At 39.0% G+C, this 20,870-nt stretch overlaps 1 protein-coding gene across 1 annotated transcript; it reads right to left on the bottom strand.

Moving 5' to 3' along the window:
• Positions 1-1,527: 1,527 nt before the first annotated feature.
• LOC139721206 (macrophage mannose receptor 1-like) lies at positions 1,528-20,380 on the bottom strand. Its single transcript, XM_071632565.1, has 9 exons — positions 20,368-20,380; positions 19,243-19,419; positions 16,559-16,728; positions 14,477-14,573; positions 13,256-13,494; positions 11,234-11,408; positions 9,690-9,944; positions 8,946-9,113; positions 1,528-1,694 (listed from the first exon to the last, which is right to left on the bottom strand). Exons 1-9 carry the CDS (start codon positions 20,378-20,380, stop codon positions 1,528-1,530), a joined length of 1,461 nt encoding a protein of 486 aa, XP_071488666.1.
• Between the last annotated feature and the right edge of the window lie 490 nt (positions 20,381-20,870).

Genomic DNA, 20,870 nt, shown 5'->3' with positions numbered 1-20,870 from the left:
GATCTATGTATAATCCAAATTTGCTGTAAGGGCGGCATCAAGTGCTTTCATGTAGCACTGCTAAATAGTGATAAAGGCATAAATAAACTTTGTCATCAACTCTTTGAGTAAAAACAAATGGAGCACAACCTTAACGCAATCTCCACAACTGACTTAAAGGCAATACTGCATGTACATATTCTGTATACGCTATAATTTTCGCGTACATAAATTTTCGCGAATTGCCGCTGTCACACATTTTCGCGAGTGGTTAAATTCGCGATTGGGGGACCAGAGAAAATATGAAGTGGCAAAGAAAGTGTGAATTTTCAACTTACTAGCAAATAAGAATGATACTAGTTATACACTGCATGAAAAAAACTTACCAAACTCTGCGAACTAGTAAGTTAGAATTCAACATTTTTGAAGTGGTTAAGTCCATCGCGCTAGATTTCTGACGAGTGGTCCCCTTGCGATAATGGATTGGCTCTCTACAGTATTCGTAAGTAGACGTGGACGTGCGTAAACAAGCTTAGCCAGTATGGTCTGTTCGGTAAGCCGTGACATGGTATACTAGTACTGAAATGTTCGTATCATCAAGGCAAGGGATTCATTTTGGAAGGTAATATTTTCGTGTGTTGTTAATTTCGCGAATAGCTCCTGACTCGCGAAATTCGCGAAAATAAAACCCCCGCGAAATATATAGCGTATACAGTAGTCGATTCTACAAATATTCACCATCGAAATCGTTACTGAAGTTTTATATCAAATATATAGTGGGGCACAAGTTAGATTCAGTGGTGATAATTGTAAATCGTTTAGTAGTGTGATGGACTTCTCTAGATTATTCATTCATCACGTAAATCATTATACAAACGTGTACTAAACACTATATCACCTTGGGCCCACTCTTTGCTGCAGGTTTCAGAGAATGTTATATAAAAAAGAATGACACCCATGCAAACATCAAACTGATTTAGCTGTACCGAGAGGCTAATGTCGATCAAAAAGATACAACAAAGTAGTCCCTCCCCCTCTTTTTAACTTGACAGTGAAAGTCAAACTATATCAGAGAATTTTGATATAAACGTCATACCGCCTATACTTTTATTCCTGAAGCGCCCTGATTCCCATTCTGTAGTGGGTAGTTAGAACGTTACTGGCACGTGATGATCAAATCGTGCCCAAGCAGTTACTTTAGTATCGAACCGCATGCTGCCAACAATCTTCATGCGATTCACTCTCGCGCGATGAATACTGCAAAGGCCCGATAGATGTAATCGTTGAAGTCGATGTAATCGATTGTACATCACGATCGGGTATGGTCTGAGACTTCAATACTGAATATATTTTCGTCATTCGTCCGCTCTCCGCCTATCTATTTATATTGCTCCCGGAAAGGATTTCTACCTTCCGCTGACCAAAAAAAAAAAAAAAAAAAAAAAATTAATTAATTAATTAATAAAAAAAAATGTTACAACAGACATTTTGAAGGGTAATAGTGTCATTTTTTTGTGTGTGTGTCACGATGTGCAATTGATCAGCTCTCTACAAAGCCTTGTTATTCTCGTACGAAACGTCTCTTTCGTTGGAGAATTGTTCCCGTGGAATAATTTGCTTGCGACTGCAGAAGATCAGCACTGCCAGTGTCCCGACCAATAGTATGAAGCCTATCACGCCCAGGACGATCCCTGTTATTTGTCCCGGGGAGAGACCTTCGATGAAGAGAAATAACAAATTTGTTGTCAATCATCGCTCTCAATGGAACCGCAGAAAATTGTCACGGCGATTGTAGAGTCCTCTGTAGAGTCTAAGCCCCTTTCACAATTGGTTGCGAACGCCTGCAACAGCATTTTCGTGGTGTTCCTCGATCAATCGCTTGGTGTCTAGCGAGCACTCGCAGTCGTTGCAGGTTGTCACACGAACCAGAGGAGGTCGTGACTGGTCGCATCTGAACTTTGAACATATTCAAAATCCAGACGTGACCAGATGCGATCTACTCATTCGCATTAGGTTGTATGACCAGTTTTGCAGATTGCCGTACGAGTGTTGCACGACTTGATGCGAGAGTTCGCACGATTCGATAGTCGCATTGGGTCGGCTGGAGGTGGTGCAACACTCGCACGTGCGCTCACGACTTATTATAGAGACCAGTATTGCAAGTTTTGCGAAAAATTAAATTTACATGCATACATCTTTTTTTTTTCATCTGGAGTTTGAATTATGTGGATGAGAAAATTTTTATGAAGCTAAAGAACAGGTAGCATTGTATTTCAATGACACAAGAGATGAAAAATTGAATAATGTAGTTCAGAATGAATTTTGAAAAATATGAATGATATATTTCATCAAAATCATACAGTGATTGTGAAATACCACAATATTTGGTTTGATCATTAGTTGCAGGGTTGCGCAGAATCTACAGGATAATATTTTGTGTTTAGTCAAACAAAATTGTCAGAAGAGATATAACAGGGTTTTTTTTTTTTGGGGGGGGGTTGGTTTTGTTTTTTCAGATGTCAACTGGATGACCATTAACGAGATTTATGTTGCATCTGTATATGACAATTTTTGCTCATAAAACATGGGGCGGGCCGAGTCCCACTTGGCTAGTTCGCGCTGGAGGTGGGGAGGGAGCTCCAGCACCTTTGTTTTCCCTCTTTCTTCAGCTCCCCCTCCTCCTCGTTCTCCTCCTCACACATACTTCTCCCACCCTCTGTCTACAGTCTGGTCTACTGAAGGCTCCGCCTGCTCCCCTGGCTGCTGCTCCGGCTTCTCAGCCTGCTCTTCGATAACCACTCTGCAACAGGGCCCTCATCTAACAACTTCCTCTTCTTTGTGATATTTTTCTTTGGCATCTTGACTATAGTCCAACTTGAAAGTAACTACCGTTCAACTGTTGTGTTTTGGTGTGTTTTTTTTATACCCCACGAGCGATCGCATGGTCTCAAGTCCACTCGCACGACCATGCGATTGACCTTGCGGCTGTTGTGATTGGCGTCACCCTCTCGCAATCACTCGTACAACACTCACATGTGAACACACAACTCGTACAGGCATATGGGTGCAAATGCGACTTTGACTCTTGCAACGGTCTCTTTTATATGCATTTTTGTGCTGTCGGATGTACATGCCTTTCTTCGACCTGATGGCGATTGAAACCTGTTGCCTGTCGATTATGGTCGCAAACAGTCGCACACCAATTGTGAAAGGGGCTTTGTATAAACACTACAGAGGTAAACAAAAAAAAAGTGGTAAATGGCACAGAGAGAGTCAACCCTAACATAATTTCATTTATCTAAGTGCTTTACTGTATAAGATGCACACGTAATACTAGCATCCTTTCTTGCATGCTGAAAGAGCAAGTTATGTACATTCATGACTGTCTGTACTACCTTCTTGTTCTCTCTCGTCGGTCGTTTGTGGCAGTTCTGTTGCTTTAGCTGCACCATCACGTAGAAACCAACAGCGTTGAGCACCATGGACACGTCAGATACGCAGTGATGATGTAGATTGTTGAGGTTGGAAAATATGATTAAGTTAAGGGCAGAGAATGTTTTCTGTCGGCTGTATGAACTTATGCGCTACGGATGTCGCATTTAAAAAAAAAAAGTGAAATGCTTTGCGAACCTTTTCCATACACTGGGTTGTGATTTGGTCGTGATTAAGTTCTCGAAAATGTCTTTAAAGCCTTGTCATATTATACGCAAGACCTTCGCAAGACGTGCACGATGTTAGCAAAATCTTCGTGAAATCCCAAACAGACCCAGAAACTTTGGAAATTGTCTATCGAAGTTCTTCTGATCATTTTTACGACATAACCGCAAACTGTTCGCGTACCTTATGAGACATTCTCATGAACGTTTGGCGCATGTTTGGGGGCAATCCGCACCCTTGATGTAGACTTCTTTAGAGCTCTACGTTTTCCACAAATAAAAATTGTAGCATGCATCCACACATCAAACAACTACATTAGGTAACAAAAATTAAAAACAAAACAGCAAAAAGAACGACATGTTTGCTATCCACAAAATCACTGAATACACTTAGTACACCAAAATTATATTTGAAACTTAAAATAATGTGTGGGGAACAAAAGAAAAATCAAATGTTTGTGGGGGTAGGTCCTCGGAAAACTTGGCACACACACAACAGAGAAATGAAAGGGAAAGAAGAAATAAAGGAAAGAGAAAAAATTCAACTCATGACAGCTATCAACTCTTCTTGGAAACATTTTCTCCCATGATTATTGACATATTTGCGTTGTTCGCATTTCCGTCGCGTGATCTTCGTGTACGTAACATGCTGTACTTTAGCAATGGTACACACGACATTCGCACATGCGTCGTGAGAACTTGGCACAAATTGCGCAAGAACGGTTTTCAGCTTCATTGTCGAAACACATTTGGAAAAAAACTTTTCCGAATGATGGATTTTGCCATTCGCGTCCTTCGCAAATCGTTCGCATGCTCCGTGAGATCAGGCCGTAAGGTGTGATTTCACGGAGCACGCGAACGATTTGCGAAGGACGCGAATGGCAAAATCCAGCATTCGTATTTTAGTCTGCAAAAGATCGCCAAACGAACGTGAGGGTTCGGAAGCGTCGTCAATTGTTCGCTAATGTCGTTTTTACTTCGGCGAAAATTTCAAAAAAAAAAAGAATAAATAAATAAAATTGCGAACCTGTTCCGCACACTTGGTCGTGATTTGCTCGTGATTTGCTCTCGAAAGTGTCTTTAAAGCCTCGTCATATGCGTAAGACCTTCGCAAGACACGCGCGATGTTCGCAAAATGTTCGTGAAACCCCAAACAGACCCCGAAACTTTGGAGAATGTCTCGCGTATGTTTCGATCATTTTACGACGTAACCGCAAACTGTTCGCGTACCTTTTGAGACATTCTTACGAACGTTTAGCGCATATTTGGGAGATGTATGACCTTTGTTTTCTACAAATCAAAATCGTAGCACCACATCTAAACATCAATTGATTATAAACAACTATATAGTAAAAAAAAAAAGAAATTAAAGACTACCAAAGAGAAAGAAATTTGATGTACAAAAAAATCGCAGAATACACTTAAAATAAATCTAAAGTATGCCAAAATTACATTTGAAACTCGAGACTATGTGTTGGAGAAACTGCAAAAAATCAAGTGCTTTACTAGTGGAGATAGGTCCTAAGAAAAAAAACTCGCACGCACACAATAGAGAAATGAGAGAAAAAGAAAGGAGAAATACAGGAAAGGAAAAAAAAAACTCTCCTCGGGTACATTTTCTCCCATGATTATTGAAAAATTTGCGTTGATCGCATTTCCGTCGCGTGTTCTTCGTGTACGTAACATGCTGTACTTTAGCAATGATACACACGACATTCGCTCATACGTCGTGAGAACTTCGCACAAATTGCGCAAGAATGGTTTTCAGCTTCATTGTCGGAGCACATTCGGAGAAAACCTTTTCCGAATACAAGTGTATTGGATTTTTCCATAACAATAATAATAATGATAATAATAATAATAATAACAATAATAATAATAATGATAATAATATGAACACTTGTAATGCGCCAGTATCCATCATGAATAGATGCTCATGGCGCAAGAAAGAGAGGCAGAAAGAAAATACCAGTGAAAAAGAGGTATGAGAAAAGGAATAAATCCTTCGCAAATCGTTCGGTGCTCCGTGAAAGTACGCTGGCACTTTGCTGATACGTCAAGAAATGATTAGAAGAACTTCGTTGCTTCTCCGGAGCATACGCGAGACATTCACCTCAAAACGATCGGGATCTAGCTGTTTGGGGTTTCACGAAGATTTGGCAAACATGTCTTTAGAAGGTCATGCGTATGTGACAAAGCTTTCAACATAAATTATTTTCGAGAACGAATCACGAGCGAATAACGTCACATGATGCTGGGTACGTTCGGAAGGCACCGCCCACGCCACCCCCTCCCCAACCCCATCTCCCGCCGATCTATAAAAACGACGTTTCCGAACCCCGCGCCGGTGTGGCGATCTTTTGCGGACTAAAATACAACTGTTGAACTTTTTCATTTTTTCGACATTTGCAAATTGTTTCTTGTAATCCATGAAAACAGCCCTTTACGATGACCCGATGTTTATACGATCAGAGTTGTATTTGAACATTTCCTTTATGATGCGTCCATCTTTGCTCAATTTCGGGACAATGTGGCGCCTGCTGTACACACGACATTCCCAAATACGTTGTGGGAACTAACTCACAAACTGCGCAAAAATAGTTTATGACTCCATTGTCAGGACACATGAGAAAAAAGTTTCCTGAATGTTGGACTTTACCATTTTTCGACATTCGCCTCGCTCGCAAACGATTCTCCTGCTCAGTGAAAAAAAAAAGCCCTCAATGTACAAAAGAAGACCTATGGGTATATAACATTTCTGGCGCCATAAAAGTGAGCAGTGTAAGCAGGTTACTAAATAATTGTTGAACAAATGATTATTGAACAAATCCCTGTCAAAATAATCGCTTTCAGAAGATCTGCTTTCAGAATATATTTGACAAACTTTAATAACATCATCGTTCAACTTACACCAAGGGAATTTATTGTCAGAATATGGCATTTTTTATAGCTTTGATGGCCTTTGACCTTGACCTTTCACCTTTCACCTTTCAACGATCAGTTTAACTGATTATTATTTTTCATCTTCTTTTAAGATGATGCTACCACTTCTGGACTTCTTTTTTATCAACACAGAATATATATACATATGTATACATATGTATATATATATATATACTACAAAATTTAGAATAGTAAAGTATACCACCGACTTCTCACTTATTGCAATCTTCATGTTCGTGCATGTGATTGTCAATAGATTTTTTCCAAACTTTTTAGCCCTCCTTGAACTATTTTTTTGTCTCAACGTCAACATGGTGGACCTTATAATCTACAGCCATAATCTCGTTTTTTCGTAACATTTCTTTTGTTATCATTTTTACACAAAACTGCTAATAGATAATTAAAGGGGCATTCCAGACGATTTTCAAAATTTCACACCATGTAGTACTTAAATCGACAGCTCCACGTATATAGATTTGTGGAATTTGTTGTGGTCCTTGAGCAGATTTGAACAAATTACACTGAACAGTGTTGATGACATAGGAGCCTCACATATTTCAGAAATGTAGCAGTGTAATTCCATTTTATTTACAATGCGGCTTGCTTATCAATTTCACCTGTGTAGAATCTATGCATGCTTTCTTCTTTTGTTCTGATTCCTTAGCCCCAACTCATTCATTTTTATGGCGAGGCTGCCATGTCATCATCCTTGTTCATTGCAATATGTTATAAATTTTGAAAACTTGAATTCCGAAATTATTCGGAATTCCTCATCCCAATCACTATAATGAATTCTGAAACTCTGTAGGCCTACTCAGTGTAACTAATTTATAGTTGTTCAAATGTAGTCTGAAAATCATCCGGAGGTCTCCTTTAACCTGTCCATGAACTTCACTACTGGACATTCCCTAGCTGACGAACAGACGGACGGACAACCCGAAAACGTAATGCCTCTGGAACCGGGGGGGGGGGGGGGGGGAGGGTTTAAAGATCGCCGCTCTCAGGAGAGCACCGAATCTCTCATCCGCAACTTTCCCTTCTAGTAACCAGTTCGAGAGATCGGCGAGCTGCAGAAAATAGGCCTACTTATCCAATAATAGCGAACGAATATTGAAATAAAAACTGAGTTAAAAGGCACGGGAGCTTTCGATCCTTTAGCAGAATCTTCGTCATGAAATTACACCACGAAACAAGCTCCTCGAACATTTTCTAGTTTGAAAAATGAAGTGATTATACATTTACATTCCATTCCCGTTGATGAAACGTGCTCCTACATAACGTAATGTAATAAAATGTAATGTAATGAACAACATTTACGTTGCTTCTCCGTGAAACTCTCCAAATTAAATTTGTCGTCAATACGCTGCTTTCTGACCTATAAAGCAAACTTTGCTTGTCGTAAGAAGTACAAGTGTTATCAATTTATCTATTCCCCCATTTATTAAGTTCAATATACTCAGAGCTTGTTAGTATATTACCAATGACTCCGTATATACTTTTGTTTGAGATTCATAAAAGGTGTATTTTTTTTCCTCCATCCTCCCTAGAAAGATGCCAGCGAAACTATATCAAACACACACAAAAACAACCCAACCTTTGATTGTCTCTTTCTGTAGGCCTATACCTAGCCCTGCAACATGGCATGCTGCACAAGAAGAAGATGCGCTATTTCGAATTTGAGCAATACACATTTCGAGGGCGAAGGCCACTAACTTTGGATGACAATCTAATTTGAAAACCAGATCTTTTATTAGGAATGTCCAGTGGTCATAAATCTTACTACGAAGGATGAGATCAAATTAATGATTATCTAGATGAAATATCAAGAGTGAAACGTCAACGGTCAAAGTCAATGTGCAATGTTTAATATACGTATATTAAGTGATACCTCCAGGTAGGGGTGCTAAATTGAAACATAATTTTGTAATACTGAGAGGAACGGATAGATATTTGACTTGTATGATATGAAAGATTCCTAAGTTTCGAAGTCCAATCGTAACCTAAACAGGAGTGATAGATAACCGAAAATTGGGAACGCTTTTCTTTGCGGCTGACTATAAATCATCATCGTAAAAGGTCAAAATTGATGAATTTCACGTTCAGGGTAATGAACGGCCATACTTGTATAATGTTATGTTTCATCACGATTCTGCTGTAATATGAAAGCAATTAATGCTTGTAAGCAAGCAGGACTACAGGATCACCGGCTTATACGTCCCCTTCCAAGGAATGATAGGCACGTACCGTGTTTAGAGCTATATTCGTAGTCAGTGCAGCACATGGACGATTTTCAACGAAATCCCATCATCTCAGTTCCCTATCTGAAAAGATGGATCAAGCTTCTGACTGATATCAGTCCATTCTTACCTTTTTCTCGTTTACATCCGTAGGCAAACAAGCCGAGGCAATTGGCAGCCGCCCAGTGACCGTACACATCTGTCTGCATGACGACGCAATCGTCAGTCCCTGTGTGTGGTTCTCCTGTAGCCCAGTCCACGAAATTCACTGGCTCCCCGTCTAGATATTCGTAACCATCTGTTTCAGAAATGGTATGGAATGAAAATTGTTGGATCAGGAATAAGGAGTCAGACCAGTATTGGAAGTATGTTTTCTATGTGCAGGGTAACTAAAGTACAAGAGAAGCGAGATAATACGCAACACGCCTCGTAGTTGTCACAGTATTAGTAGTTAGTGGCAACAGCATAAGTCATATATGAAGATAAATACTGCGCAGGTGCATTTTTGTACATCCGCCCCAAACATTTCACCATGGAGCTACTAACAGAGAGTTAGTAGCTCCATGATTTCACATTGCCCCCCTTTTTTTACACACACACAGACACACACAGACACACACACACACATTTTCTGAGGCAAATTCTGCGCACCCTGTTCTTGTCAGGCTCATCTGAAAACTAGCTTGATCACGACTTTTGACAACACCATCAATACTAGTGGACAAAAAACAACAACAATTTAATGTTAATTTGATTTCTCCCACACGATCATGCATCAATACTCCGATACTCAAATACTGAAATATTCACACCCATCGACACATCATTCTACCAAGTACTATAGCGCAATCAGCTGCGTCTTCAATTGCTATACCTTCTTCATTTTTCGTGACACCCAGCCACATGTCCCCGACGAGACTGCCATCCGACGTCGTCTGTTCCAGGAGGAAAACGTTCTCGGCTGTATTGTGCACCGTCAACAGCGTCCCATTGTTGCTTGCGCACGCGCTTTTGGCGTCAGCGAAAGTCGCTGTCGACTGCGTCGTAAAGAGGTAGCAGTAAGAGCCGAATTCGACCCAGCCATTGAGACAGTATCCAACTGAGGTCGGAGGAGTTGTTGGCCGTGAGACTGTTCCATAAATTAATTGTGATAACAACAATAATGCGATTTTCTCTATGTTTTCGGTGCGCCGAGTCTTCCTAAGACGCTTAAGACACATCGAGAATTCAGATATCTACATAGTATTACACTGCAAAACAAATAGACGCAGAGACAAGGAGAAGCAAGGAACGGAGTGATATTTCCTGTGGAGCGCAATAATGTCAACTGCTGTGTTATGTGATAACTGAATCCACTAGCCGACTCCGACATTGTCGAATAAACCCACATGCATATTTTTGTATATTGTACGTATACATTATTTGACTAATATGGCATTGACTCTGATCAATCGTCTACATCTCGAACTGCCACATACGCTACGAGCCGTACATCGATTTTGTATGCATGTTATACAGTAATTCTTTTCTATTCACTTTGCTGTCATCTTCTCTGCTCTCCCACGGTTAACAGACAGACCGTTCGCGATCCATCCGATTACTTATACCATCAACATTTATCACACAATCGTTATCAGCAGTGGTTCTTTCTCCATCAGCAATCAAGTCGTGCTATCATTATAACCAATCGATGTACAGTGTATGAATCTTATAGTGTGTAGGGAGTAAAAATAAACGCTCTGCCTCGAAGCCGATTTTGTCATCATGCATCTTGCATGTGTCGCCGTCAATAATAAACACACACACAGACACACACAGACAAACACACACAAGAAGATGCAGACAGTTCGAAACGTCGAGAAGTTCTACCCGTCCTTCAAGGCCAGTACACTTCTTAAAAGATCTTTCTGAAGAAAGAAAGAGATGTTTCCACCTCTTTTCCGCTCTCTCCTCTTTTTCAAATAATATCTATTCACTTCTGATCAAATAATACAAGAAACATCAATCTATTTTGGTATTACTGTCCAAACATAAAAGAATAATTCTTGTAAAGTTAACATCTGAAATATACCTATACTGTATTCTCTCTCCCTCACACAGACACGCACGCGCACACACTGCCCCTTTCGATGCACACTAAACCCGATCACATCTACATCGATAAAAATGAATGTCCAATCTCCGTGTCTTTCCACTCACATATACCTCTTTTGACATCTAAGCAGTCACGTTAAGGCTTGCTACCAAGTGCTGAAAACGAACGCCCATCGACGGTTTACTTATTCTTGGTATTTGAACAAAGATGAATAAAGATGTTCATGCATGGCATGTCATAATGTGATAACTACATTCCAATGCACATTTGAAGTACTTCCAAAAAATTTGCATCACGATGATAGTTTATGATCTACGACTCACCATCCGTGTATTTGCACATGAAGGGTTGTTCTTTGCTGCAGTTGGTGTCGTCCCAATTCCTTCCTGTGGTAGCCTCGACACAGCCCTCTCCGGGTCCTCCAGAGGGTTCCCCCGACCCCCATAAAGTGTAGTAGACGGGCCAACCATTAGTCCACTCGTACGTGTCGCTCTGATTCTGAAAAATGCAAAGTTTCGATCTCCCTGGTAGTAGTAGGCCTAATATCCAGCCATAAGAGGTAGACATCCAATGACACGCATGCACACACACAATACGCATAGACATACAGACGGATTCAAATGCATAAAATTAAATACACACCTCAAAATCATAGGGCAATTGTTAGGTGCATAGGTCTATATGGATTGATTTTTCTCAGTGTGTGCGTGTGTGTGTGTGTGTGTGTGTGTGTGTTCGGGGTGGTTTGGAAGCTTGAGTGGTCACGGTGCAAGGATCACCCCTACGTATACACACACACACGCACACACATATAGATATTTATCGTATATACATATCTAGTATATATATATATATATATATATATATATATGTATTTATGTATGCCGGCTTATGAGAGATAGTGCATGGAGTGAGATTGTATATTATATATATATATATATATATATATATATATATATATATATATATGTATATATACATATACATATACATAATGAGCAATATTATATAATTCTGGATCCGGCTTATGCGAGATAGTGCATGGAGTGAGATTGTATATTATTTTGTATATTAATTTCAAAAATGTTCAAGATATCACATTTGATGCATAATGTGTAGGTCTGTTGTATTACAAAACATCCTACCATATAAAGTTTTTGCAATGTGGATTAAAAAAATTTAAGGAGATATCAGCATTTTCTCAATAAACCATAACTGTAGACGTTTTAGTCTGGAAACATTTCTATTTTAACTATTATTCACAGTCTGTATATTCAACAATACTTCACATCGATTATACTGATTCATATGTTTACAGTAATTGTTTATATTCCTATAACTCACATTTTAGAACTATTTTAAAGCACTAATGCTAGATTTTTGTTTCATCTGCAAATGGTAAATTATGCCTTTCAGCAGTAAATAATGGATTGAATGGGATATGATACTGTTGAAAACGTTATAAGGAGGCACAGATTTGTCTCTTTAAGATCTGGTGTCTCCTCAGTTAGTAATGATAACCAATTAGGTCTCCCTAAGGTGACATCCAAAGATGATGGTTAATGCTTCGATTTCGATGATGTCTGTACGTAGCTATAAAATAGTTTCTTCGGGCCTCCTGTGTTTCCCCATGTGGTGACTAAAAAGGCAAATTTTGGATTGAAAGAGACGTCTACAAGAAAGGCATGCAAATGTTCGGTTTTATCTCGATATGATATATTCATTCATTCATAGAGGAATACATGTGCATATCGTTAAACTTTCATGAAACGTACAGTCATTTATCTACGTGTACTTTGATAAAATATTGTCGTTGCTATGTGCGCAGTATAGATCTGACGTATCGGCCGAGGCCCTGAAGCTAATTAAACGGGCTAATGCAAATACAGAGACGTCTATATTGGCTTTCACTATGTATATTGTGTATGCGTATCACTTTGTAAATCAAAGTTCATCAAAACGATTAGTATAGGACATAAATCTACTCGTACATCGGTGTAATCCTCTAAGACAGTTTCCATACGAGCACTCACAATCATACACAAACACACAAACAAAAACACAAATTTACAGATTTCCGCGATTATTGTGTACAGTAAGAGGGTGAGAAAGAGTCGCATAGACGGTCGCAGACGGTCCCACCACCAGGACTTCTGTTTGTTTGTTTGTTTATTTGTTTTAATGATAAACTGAGAAAAAAAGTTCGAATGCACTCGGTTTAATCCCTGCAGCATATCACCTATGTATGATATCATATTGACAGTATTATGATATATAACAGTATGATATTATATTGACAAACACTGGTTTAAAAAAAAACAGACCACAAAAGACCAACTATTTACCAATATTTGTAGTCCAATCCAGGCCGACTCGAGCTGCTCTTTGTATAGCACCGATTCTAGGTACGCCTCTTCGTATGCGTCCGTGATGCTGGCTAGATGTGTGCCCTCAGCAACACATACACCCTCGGCGTCGCTGAAAGTCTTGGGCGCGGGGTAAAACTTGAAGCACGACTGGAAGTAAGATTCGTAGTCCGCGTTGCAAAGGGATATGATATCAGGGGGAGACGTCCGAGTTGGATCTGTTGATAAACGTTTTGATTTAAAACAATCCTTGACTCATGGAACTGACTGAAAACAAAAGAACAGCGGCTTGTAAACATCATAATACTTCTTGTGCTGTTACTGTCGGTATTGTGCAAAGTCCACTATGTAATTTGAAACATTAAGGCCGTGTCACACCTTTCCGGGCAAGCATTGCGTGCGACTTGCGAAAAACAATTTTTACTACCCGGAGGTCCCCGCAGATGACCCGCACATGACAGTACCTAGCACGTATCTCACCCGTAGTCGCCCGGAGGTGCACACGCAAATCATTTTAACCCGCAACCTTGTTACACCTTTGCCATTTTTTTATTTTTTATTTTTTATTTTTTGCATAGTGTCGAATTCGCGGGTCTTTTTTGCCTATAGTGTCGAACTCGTGGGCTTTGTTTGCCTATATAGTGTCCGACTCATGGGCATTGTTGCGTAGTGTCGAACTTGTGAGCTGTATGACTCGTGGGTGTCGGTCTACAACGATGACCCCGAGAAGACTGCCTTCAACTCTCCATAGTATATTGTCATACAATCATTTCAAGGCAGCCAGATAGACAACAAAATGGTTTCGCATCTCTCTATGAATAGCAAACCGAAGAACAGTAAAGCATCTTTTTGATCATTCTAATAATTAGTATTATCTAACGGAACTAGCCTCCTTCCAATCCCTGAGAGATGTGTATTAGATTTAATCAACGTAAATAAGCACCGATTACGCAATGTCTTACAAACATTGAATAATCGGTGCTCAGGCCTATTTATATCAATTAAGGGAAATTTGTCAATCAATTACAATAAAAACAACTCGACGCAAGAATTCATTAATTCGGAGTTTTACTCAAATTTGAAACTGATAGGCAGGTAATGTTTCATATCATAACTGCCAGTGGGTTTAATGCTTCACTCTTCGGATGAATTCAAATGAAAGAGTGAGTTTACCTCATGTCGTAGAACAAAGAAACACACCTATGGGTTTCTGACAGTAATATGGCAGTTCCCTGGAGCAGTTTTGGTCATTCCAGTCCCCTGCTTCAGTCCTAGTAGACATCATGACAACACATGTCTACTCCGAGATGAAGAATACATGAAAGTCAGCACGAGGTTCTCAATGTGCAGTCCTGAAACGTGATCTCTTTTCCTGCATGTTCTATTGCGAATCTCATCATCCCTGCTATATTTAAGGCAATCTACTTGCTACTCTAACTGTAAAATGCAACTTTGTGTTTTGTTGAAATAAGAATAGGAAATGGATGGAAGTGGAATGAATTAGAATGAAATAAATATGTAACTTATATTGGTATATAAAAGATAATTTCATCACCATACAGAAAAACAAACGATGTTGATTGATTGATTGATTCTGAATTCATTTCAGAGTTTCTTTTTCATACATAAATGAAATACAAGGTCAATTGAACAAACAAATTGAGCACAGTGAAATTAAATCTGACAGTTAAAACAAATAAATGATTAATTCAAATATTCAACTTTTCCCCTGACACAATGCAAAATGAAAATAAGCAAACTATTTTGTGCATACATTTATGAAAACATAAGTTACAGTATATCTCTTGCTCAAAGACAAATTAGGCAATTCAGATGTGCAGAAATTCAGGAGACCATCATCATAAGCAAGCGCTTGACGAGGACAATGGCCTCATAGATGATTGTCTAAACAATACAACATTGTAAGAATATAACATATAAGTCACCACTCACTGAGTGGCGAGAAGGAGAAGGGGTGGGAAGAATGAGGGGAAAAAGTGCAGCGGTGCATTGTGCATTGGGCAAGATGTGAAGTGTTTGCGTGGATATGAGTTGTGAATACATTGTATGTGTTAATGTTCATGTTTGTTGTATATATACGTATATTCAGTGGTCAAAAAATGTGGTTTGAGTTCTAGTTTCGAGGTGTTTCTGAAAAGTGACAAACAACGTGAAGGGGGAGGTCGTTCAAGAGTTTTGGAACAAAGATGCTGGAAACAATATTGCTGGACGTGTAGTGTGTTACAGGGGCATTGAAAAGAAATCCATCAGAAAATAAGCGATGATCAGGTCATAGGTTGCTGTATGTAGAAACCAATGTATGCGGGGATGTAACACTTTTAACATCTGTAAACTATAGTTCAGATTTTGAATGCAAGAGACGGTTGTTGATATAGGCAACGAAAGTGGTATTCCTATACATGTATAGGCATGATAGGTAATTCGTCGATATTTATAGCTTTGTTGTGAGCTCTGAGAAATTACTATTGCGTGTACCGGGCGCTATACAAGAGATAACATAAACAACACGATTTGAATATATTCCTTCCTGCATACATTCACAAGATAGTCCTTCTGTTTCCTTCTGGTCTAAAACGCTCGTTTCATTTAGAAATTTTCCGTCCCTTCATCATTACCTGCTGGGGCCACACAGGCCCTCTGTCTGGAGGCCTATATTAGGTAAAAGGCTTCAAGACATGCAGAGAATAGGTTTTCTCCTCATTATGGACCTAATGCAAACGATGCCTATTATCTACCTGTACAATTATTTTTACTACTTATCGAAACTAAATGATAAGACTGATAGAGATGATAACCTTAATTGCAGTGGTAACGGGATGTCTGCAGTTGTAATGGCAATAAAATACATAATGTATGATAGTAACATTCATCATAATCAAATACTGGAGGCGCTCGTTTCTGTAGTTGAAATAAATCATATTAAAGCTAATTCACTGCCATCATTTTAATCTTAGCTCTGACAAAATAATGACACTGTCGAATACCATCCATGACAGAAGTGAACGGTGATGATGATGAGATATAAACACAAAACAATCTTGCTCAAGAGTAACAATATCAGAAATAAATGGGTCTGTTCAAGGATGAGTATGTATTGACTTGTCTTGAATGCGTACAAAAAGACAAGAGTGAGGCGTGTCCAATCATGCACTGACATTCAGTATGACAGGGAGGGAGAGGACAGATGGAAACTTGCATAATCATATTTGCAGCGTTAAGTGCATTGGGAAATTGGGATTGAAACAAACAAACAAAACTTACTGGGGGATGATCCCCTCCATTCGGATATCCATCCGGCTGTTGGCGACCCCAGCTCTCAAAGTCAACGTTGGAGTTGTCAGATTCCCAGCGAAATGTTCTATCTGGATCAGTGTTGGATAATCCTATCCAAACGTCCGTAAATTCGAACTCCATACCGGCAGTCAAAAATGCTGTACCATTAAAACAGGAGGAAAATGTTTCCACAATACGGGCAATATAGATCTCTGATGCGCGATTTCGAAGGAAATTTGAGTTGATACTTAAAGGGGATGGCGAGTAACTGATCAGTAGGAATCAGTGGGAATGCTGGGGGATGGTTGTTCCAATCCTTGTGGGATTCATTTAAGAGTACATTGTTCTGTGAAAATTATTTGGTTAAGAATGGTCTCATATTCAGTAATGTGCAATTTAATGTGTCCAGGTTAGCATGCCTGTACAGTGGCGGGGCATTAAACTGCACATTACTTGAATATGAGACCGTTCTGAAGCAAATAATTTTCACACAACAATAGATTCTTAACGTACTCTTAAATGAATCCCACAAGGATTGGAACAATCATCCCCCAGCATTCCCACTGATTCCCACTGATCAGTTACTAGCCATCCCCTTTAACCCTATAAAGCCCTTGAAAGCTATTTTGACCCTTAATTCCCAGGCACAAGGGGGGGGGGGGCACATTGTGCCCCCCTATTATTTTGTTATTGTTTGATGTATCATCGTCATATTTGGCACATGGGTAGAACAACCCATGTTGTCAGAGTTCATGTCAGAGTTCATCATCCACCCACCAATCATTCAAACACTGAATTTATTATTACGTAAAGAAGTAGCCATTACAATCCTTGCTCAGCTGCATGCAGCACCAACTCTATGAAGCACATTCTCTACCATCCTCTGTTCCATTTCCCTTATTCAGCGTGTAGGTATTCTCTCATTCTCTCTTTTCTTCTTTCTTTCCTTCCATACTTTTCATCTATTCTGGCAAGTTGTGTCATGTTGTTGCGTTTCTTCTGTTTTGTCCCGTCCTGTCGTATATTATATTCGTCACAAGAGTTTGTAAATAAGTAATTTATAGGTTTTATGAGTGGTTCACAATCTACAAGCTTTGCTTTTTAGTGGACCTCTCTGTCCTTTCTTCCTTTTTTTTTTCAACTGAAGCATGACTTTGTATTATTTTTTTTTTTTTGCCAGGATGCGCTCCTATGTTTATTGATACCATTTATTAATTAAGACAAATGTTCTTTGTTTATGATGTAAAACCTGATTTATCTTGTGTTATGTTTTTGTTGAAAAAGAAAAAAGAAGAAGAATGAAAATAAATGAATTGAATTGAATTGAACAACTCATACTCTACATGACCGCACATTTGAAATATTTCAAGGTCACCCATAGAGGGCGCTATTTATCAAAATATAAAGAAATACATAGGAAATATGCTAAAAACATAATTTTTCTGTACAATTTCTTTATCCCCAGTATACATGTCTTACTATAGATCAATCATTTTTATATTTGCCACAAATGATGTGCAAGTCGAATGCCATTATTTGTTATAGTTGAAATTTCTCAAGGTCAGCACATGGGGGCGCTCTTCATAAGAACATAAAGAAATACATTATGAGACCTGTGATGCGTTGTTTGGGAGAGGTACGTGTATAGTTATCACATTTCATATTTCGATAATATTGGAATTTTGAGTTTGAAGATTAATAATACGATAAACAAATGATATTACAGGTATAACTTGGGTGAAGGAATCAAAATAACACAAAATAGAAGGGCAATCTGTGGAAAATACGGTTGTTTTCAATTATCTCTATTATATCTATTGTTTTATGTCTTTGTCACATAAAAACAAAGGAAATAATAGTAAAAATATTTCAGGGCCATAATTACTATACTTCTTCAGCAAATTTTAGCCAAAAAACACCCATTCATACACTATAATATCGTTAATTGAAATTGGAACAGAAAAATACGCAAAATCTGATTGACATGGTTGTCAGTTTATGATTGCCATGGCAACCAGCAATATCAAATATAGCTAAATTATATATCAAAATGTTTGCAATCAGATTTTAAGAAAAGTCACCAAATTTGGTTGAAATTGGATGAAAGGCGAAGGAGTGGCAAATGAAAATCTGGTTGGGGGCACGCTTTATAGGGTTAAAGCAGACGGACATGATGATTGTGAGATGATTTTTACGTACAAAAGAAAAAATCTCAACAACTTGTATATAACTTCATAGGAAACTGTTTGATCAATTAAATTAAGGGATTCGTACTTATTCGCTGGTTTTAATTAGCATACAATGCATAGTGAATAGCAATAATTCTAATGCATGTTTTGAAAAGTCCCGTTTCAGCTCGAAATTGCTGAAAAGTGACTATTTAGGTTTCATATCCATCATTTGGGTGACAGGTGATGTTGTTTTTATGGCACATGAACAATATGAATGTATCTTTAATTGTAAGAGATATCTACTGATATGATGAAACAGAGATTAATACAAAGAAAGATTTACAGAGAAAACTAAAGACTAAAAAGACGTATGAACGCTGAAAGATCGGTGCCAATGACGAGATGACATGGATTAGAATAGCGATCGTGATGATGGATGTCTTGATTATGAGGACCAATGGCAGTAATAATGACAACTATTCCAGTGACGTTTTACTCAACCTTGAGCATCCGGTGTAAGGATCGTCGCCAGATATCCCCCATGACTCCGACACTGGCTCTTTGCGTCATTCCAACTTAAGACACCAACACCATTGAACCCGTGGATCTGGTAGCACTGGTCCTCGTACAGATTCCATCTTTCCTCGCACCCTCCCTGGGTGGGTTCAGCCGTGGTTGCTGCAGAGGCACCATCTCAGGAACGACAGTATCAAGGAATAGATTTCATGTCAACTTGGTGTATAATTGAGCGTGATATTGCATGATTTATTTGCCAATGAGACATTATACAAAATCGTCATCAATGATATAAACGTGGATAGCGATACTTCGTGACTTCTTGACAAGAAGTACGGAGGCAAACAGATCGAAATGTGAAAGCGACGCACATAGGGCAATAGGGTAGGCCCACTGCAGCTTCACACGTATGTATGTAAAGGCGACATTACGTGCTTCAGGAAAGTGAACAAAGCATGTGGCGAGCTTCCAGTCGTCGGGCCGGGGGGGGGGGGGGGGGGGGCAGGGGGCAGTAACGGTGATGGACATTATGCTGAGATGACAACATCTATGACGATTCTGTCAACACGTCATGTCTACTACAGAAGAACTAAAGTCACTGAAGTTGATACTAAAACGATCGGCATAAATATCTCTGTCGACTTACTCTGCTGTTATATTGATTGTATGGTCTGGCTTTTTTAACCGCGAGATAAGTAAATTTTCGCGAAGATAATCTTCTTATGAAGAAGCAACAAATGTATTACGTAACTATTTATGACATGACAGTGATGTGAAATAACTCACCGAATGACCCCAACAACGCTAATGTTATCAAGTTACACACAATCATTTCGCTGTTTGTCATCAGCCCTTGAGTAGTACAGTAACAACGTCACTTAATAAATAGTCCGCAGATGCAAATGGAGGAATAATCACAATGGATCCAATTCGCTTCCATGTAAGAGCCAAACAACGATAATCTTGAGGTCAGCAAATTGTCCTATAGTCTACTTGTTAAAAGGAGAACCTCAAAAGGATTGAATTTCTTCTTGCGTTGATGGAATGCCATATGACGAAGTATTGAAGTCAAGCAACAATATGAACGATACTGCCTGCGGTGCCACTTGCCATTGGCGGTCATATCAGCATGATGACTAAGACAAAGAATCAGGGATCAAAGTGTAATTTTTAGCTTGCCATACCACTCTACGATCCACCTGATAAGATTATAATTATTCTCAAATAATAGCTCCTGGCAACATTGTAAAGGACAATTGAAATCGACATGCCGCCAGGGTGTGAACCTGATTTTTCCACAAAAGATTGCATGAAACACTGTGTGCAAGGTGAACGTTAAATTTGTGTTTTTATTATTTTTTTTTGCACATGACCTAGCTCATTAATTGGCTACTTACTAAAAAAAAATCACCTTAATTTACGTCCGCACAGCGATATTATCATTACTCTCCATACGCTCAGAAATGATATTAATTTTGATCACAGACTTTCAGAGTCTGTGCAAAGCTCAAAATCAAACACCGAATTGTACCTTTAAAACGAAGGGTGTACTAGGCAGGAGACGAGGATTGAAAGCATAAGAATTGACGTTAAAGTCCACTCCTGCTAAAATG

The sequence above is a fragment of the Diadema antillarum genome, unplaced genomic scaffold (genome assembly GCF_040938485.1).
Source record: "Diadema antillarum isolate AM-2024a unplaced genomic scaffold, OU_Dant_1.0 scf00000001, whole genome shotgun sequence".
NCBI lineage: Eukaryota > Metazoa > Echinodermata > Echinoidea > Diadematoida > Diadematidae > Diadema > Diadema antillarum.
The sequence above is the reverse complement of the archived record's forward strand: the minus strand, read 5'-3'. Positions and strand labels throughout refer to the sequence as shown.